Source organism: Bos javanicus, chromosome X (genome assembly GCF_032452875.1).
Source record: "Bos javanicus breed banteng chromosome X, ARS-OSU_banteng_1.0, whole genome shotgun sequence".
Lineage (NCBI taxonomy): Eukaryota > Metazoa > Chordata > Mammalia > Artiodactyla > Bovidae > Bos > Bos javanicus.
Genome location: NC_083897.1, coordinates 35824313 through 35829411, shown reverse-complemented (window position 1 = coordinate 35829411; position 5099 = coordinate 35824313). Strand labels below are relative to the sequence as shown.

Genomic DNA, 5099 nt, shown 5'->3' with positions numbered 1-5099 from the left:
GCGAGGATACTGCCCCCCGCCCTGTGCCGGGTGTTCGTCGGGTTAGCCCCACCCACCCCAGCCCTGAGCCAATGGGGAGCGGCGGCTAGCGGTCCGCCAATGGGGAGCGAGGCCACGCGCGCGGGGCGGTGGGAACGGCGCTGAGTCGGTGTGTACGTCGGTTGCCGTAACAACGGGAAGTGGAATCCGTCCGGGATGGTGAGTGCTTGCTTCGGCCTCGAGCCCCGCATTCAGAGGCTGAGCCCTTCTCAGGCCTGGCAGGGCCCCGCCGCCTCTCCTGCGCGGTTCTTGGCTTCTCTGAGAGCTTTCGCCGAAGGGTAGGGTAGGGATGCCTGCCGTCCTGCTGGGCCTGTGATTCGCCACCGCCTCCCCTTCAGCCACAGCCGCTCCCTTCCCGCCCCCACGGGTTCCCCTGGCCTTCTCCATCCCCTTTGGAGACCGTCCCTGGGCAAAAAAGACTCGGATTCTCCCGAGGCCGCGACCAGTCTCAGACTGTGGCCTCCTGGCCGCCTCTACAAAAGTTTCCGCACGGAGATGGGGCTGTGGGCGCGGGTAGTTTATTATGTTTGGTTGTTACTGTGTATTTAAAATGTTAAATATAGGGACTTAGGGAAACGCTTTGAGCTTCTTGGAGAAGGCTCAGGTGTACTAAGAGAATTGAATTTTATTTTTCTATATTGACAGAATATACATCTTACCTTAGTAATATTTGGCCAAATCTAGAAGTAATGAGAAAATTGGAGAAATTAGAGCAAAGCGGAGCAGCGTTCTAGGACCTTTTTAAAATTAAGGATCCCCAAATTGAGAGAACTGATTATCCGTACAGTTGTCCCCAGTCAGCTCTTTGGCTAGCTCTCTTTGGGGATGATTTTCAATAAGAGGTCCAAAAGAACAAGGGATCTCCTTGCTTATACAAACAATAGTAAAGAAGGAGGGACAGACCGTGCATAGAAAGATTTATTGCTTTTTCCAGCAAACCGTGATATCTCTCCTGTTAAGTAAAGTTTTGAAATCCGTTGGTATAAACTATTTTAAATAGATGTGATTGTAACTGTTTTCTTTGTAAAATGTGGACTCTATTACATAATATTTTGCTTCTGTGTTTGTAAAACTTATAAAGGCCTCTAACTTTAAGAAGGCAAACATGGCTTCAACTACCCAGCGAAAAAGGATGAGTCCTAAACCTGAGCTTACCGAAGAGCAGAAACAGGAAATTCGAGAAGCCTTTGATCTGTTTGATGCTGATGGAACTGGGACAATTGATGTTAAGGAACTTAAGGCAAGCTCTGTATATTCCAGCTCTGCTGCCTCGAATTTCCTCTGCCTCTTTGTCTTCTGTGCTGTGTTTTCCTGTCTTTATTTACCTCAAGAATTATTAAATAAAATTAAGTGCACATATCAATTTGCTTAATGTTATAGTGATTCCTATTCATTTTAACAGGATTGTAGCAGAGGCTGGCTTACTGCTGTCTGCACTGTCATTGGTTCTGCTCCTGGGTTTAGATGTGCATGTTAAGATGATCCTATTTTCATTGTAGGTGGCAATGAGGGCGCTGGGCTTTGAACCGAAAAAAGAAGAGATCAAGAAAATGATAAGTGAAATTGATAAAGAAGGGACAGGAAAAATGAACTTTAGTGACTTTTTAACTGTCATGACTCAGAAAATGGTAAGTTAGCTAAGATGATCAGCATATTTTCCACCAATAATGGTGGACAAATTTGAATCTAGATATGAAAATGTCTTCACTGAAGAAAAGTTAATGCAGACTGGAGAGTTCAACTGATAAAAGAGAGTATCTGTGACTGAGGACTAGGATGTTTAGGTTCTACTTGGCTTTTTTCAAGGCCACAAAGTCAAAGTCATTTTACCCTCTGCAAAGAAGTAAAAGTGTGATCTGTGACCCAGTACCTGTAGTCATGGAGGCTGTCATCAAGACCATGTGACATCCAGGCAGGGCAGGGCAGAGGGGATGGACTGTCACTTTTTTTGCTCTTTCTCCAACCAGTATGTCAGTGTGATAAGCACAAGCAGTAAAACCTTTAATAGTACAAGTAATATTACAGTCTCTCACATTTTGACAAGGAAAAGTCCCTGTACTTTAAAGTTTGAAATTCTTTCCTCTCCCATTTGTTTGTATTCTGGATAGCCTCAGCCTGAGGCTATGTTTTTTACTGCAGAGAGGATTTGGTATTTCACCACTTCCAAGGTTAAATTCACCCATTCTCTAGTCTCCAAATGGTCTAGAGAGATGCTAAGATGTCACCTCACCTGTCACCCTCAGTCCCTTGAGTGTCCCACATAAGAAGGGTGTTCCCTTTGGTCCATTTCTCTTTGGCCTCCTGGCTCCTCCTTAGTTTGGCTCATCTACATTCTACTGGCCTGTGGAAAAGTAGCTCCATCAGTGTGTCAGGTGAGCCTCCCAATGCACAGGCCTGTTCCTCCTCTAATAATCCTGTTGCTTTGAAATCATCTAATCACATCTATATTTTTCTTCAGGGACTGATTTAAGAGTTCAGGAAGTTTAACATTCTGTAATAACCTAGTAAAGCTGTCCTGCATTCAGAGTTGGTTCCCAAATTGCTCTTATTAGTAGCTCTCACTATCTTTAGCTACCTTTCAGGAATATTTGAAGTTGGAGCTCTTGAAATTTTACTCTTTTCCTCTGTTAGAGTACTGGGGATCCCAATAACACTTTGTGATCTCATAACAAGTGAAACAGCCTTTTCTTTCCTTCCTTCCCCTCCATCCCCACCAAGAAGATCCCTCTTCTAGCAGCTTAAACAGTGTATTTCCCCTAAGTCTAACTCCACCTTCTGTTCCCATAATTTAAAAACAAATCTACTTTCTCTTTGGTTTGTACAGAAAATGTTCTAAATGCAAACCTTTATATTTCCTTTTTAACCTCTGGGTTTGTAATAATTTCATTGTTTATCTTCTTTTTCTGCCCTGGTTGCTGTGTGATCTTCTGTGACCCAGCGCCTGTAGTCATGGAGGCTGTCACCAAGATCCATGTGACATCCGGGCAGGGCAGAGGGGATGGGCAGTGGTGGGGCTGCAGGACACAAGTCAATATGAATCACGAGTGTCTCCCTGTTGTCATGTGTTTTATGTTCTGCTTGTTAAGTCTGAGAAGGATACCAAAGAAGAAATCCTGAAAGCCTTCAAGCTCTTTGATGATGATGAGACTGGGAAGATATCGTTCAAAAACCTCAAACGTGTGGCCAAGGAGTTGGGTGAGAACCTCTCTGACGAGGAGCTGCAGGTTTGTGATGCTCAGCCTGGAGTCCCGTGTGACTTTTTTGAGTTCCATTTTCTCAGGTTACATTTGAAGAAAAACGAGTGTTCTCTTGTCACTCTGCTGACTACTTAATTTCTCTTTTCCTAGTGAGACAAGCCTATGGATGCTGCTCCCAGAAAAATATACCCGTGGATAGTTTTAGGTTTTAAGAATCTCCCTAGTCAGGGCGGCTTTTGAGCTGCTTTCTAGGCGATGCACATGTGGCATAGCATGACTTGGTTTTCAAATGACTTTTCAGGAACCAACCTTATTATAAAAGTCAGCCCATTTGCAGCAGGTGGACCACATTGTCTATTCGTGCATCATTATGAAAGCTGATTACTTAGTCATACTTTTGTTACATTTATGAATTGCTCTAAGTGGAATCTTTCCTGTCCTGCAGGAAATGATTGATGAAGCTGATCGAGATGGAGACGGAGAAGTCAATGAGCAGGAGTTCCTGCGCATCATGAAGAAGACGAGCCTTTATTAAGATCAGTCTCAGCTTTTCTACCATGAGCACAGGGAACTCGGTTTAGTGCCTGCCATTGTGTGAAGCCTGGTTTTTGAAAATGTAAATTATTTTTCCCCACTGACATCTCAGTATAACTTTAGTAACAACTCTAAATCTATTTTCAACTTTTGAAAGTGTTCTTTGAAATTGAGGTTCTTTGTAAGGTGACCGGGTGACTGCTTTAATTCCCCAGGGCAGAAAAACAGCATATTAGAATGGAGAAAAGGGTCTTTGAGCTTTTGCCCACCTGCCATTCTGCCTTGTATTGCTTAACTCTTGTCCTGCATTCCCACATTTATGCCACCGCCAAACAACTTCTTCTCAAGCACACATTGTACCCATGTCACCACAAGCAGGGAGCATCTCTTCAATGGTTCCAATTTTAATTGACATCTGAGTGCAGCTTTCTCTTTTATAAAACCCAGTGAACTCTTACTTGCATTTGGATGTGTGTGTGTGTGTGTGTGTATGGGCTATTTGTTTTATTTTCAAATAAAGCCTTTCTTATTTGAGCTCTTATTCTCTAAGGATGAGTTCTTTAGCCTTGACTATGAGTTCAGCTTCTAAATCATTTTGTTGAAGGTAGCCTGGTAGATCCCAAACTCCTTGCTAGCCTGAGAACAGAAAACAAAATAACCCTTTCCTACTGACATGAATTGGTTTTTGCCTTGGGAACCTGTCAGTTTGTGAAATTAGTTGATCATTTTGCATCAGCCTAAATGATGCCCTAAAAATAGTTTTGGCAAAGTGTACAGCTGGAAAAGGGTCTTACTGGTAATTTGTGCTTAGGAAAAATTGGTGAGAGCCAGGTGATTATGACAGTAGGTAGAGCTTAGCCAACCTCTTGTTAGTTGATTTGCTGGATGGTGTCTCAGAATCTCAGTGTGGGTTGGGTCCAGTGACCTTGTCCAGCTCCCTCTTGACCCTATGGAGATGAATTACAAGAGAAATCCTGGCAGATGCCATTAAAGTCTCTGCCCCAGACTGAAGGTGGGGAGCAAGAAGGGATGAGGATGAATGAAAAATGACCAACATTCACCCGCATGTGGGTTTCAGACTTCTGATAGGGCATCCTAATCCTGGAGAGGGTTGCCTGATTTAGCCAATAAAAAGAGGACACCTAGGTCAGTTTGAATTTCCGATCAATTTTTTTTTTTTTAGTGTAAGTATATCCCATTTGGCCATTTTGTTGTTTCTTCATTGATCTGAAATTCAGATCAATTTACCTGGGTGTCCTATATTTGAACTAGTAGCCCTATGTGTGCTGCATGTAAAGAGGAGTGACCCCAGGCCTTGTCTCTGGACAG

The 5099-nt window shown here is 43.4% G+C and overlaps 1 protein-coding gene across 1 annotated transcript; it reads left to right on the top strand.

Moving 5' to 3' along the window:
• The first annotated feature begins 91 nt into the window (after positions 1-91).
• CETN2 (centrin 2) lies at positions 92-4304 on the top strand. Its single transcript, XM_061408867.1, has 5 exons — positions 92-198; positions 1121-1279; positions 1539-1667; positions 3126-3263; positions 3682-4304. The coding sequence occupies exons 1-5, from the start codon at positions 196-198 to the stop codon at positions 3769-3771; spliced, it is 519 nt and encodes a 172-aa protein (XP_061264851.1). The 5' UTR covers positions 92-195; the 3' UTR covers positions 3772-4304.
• Positions 4305-5099: the final 795 nt, after the last annotated feature.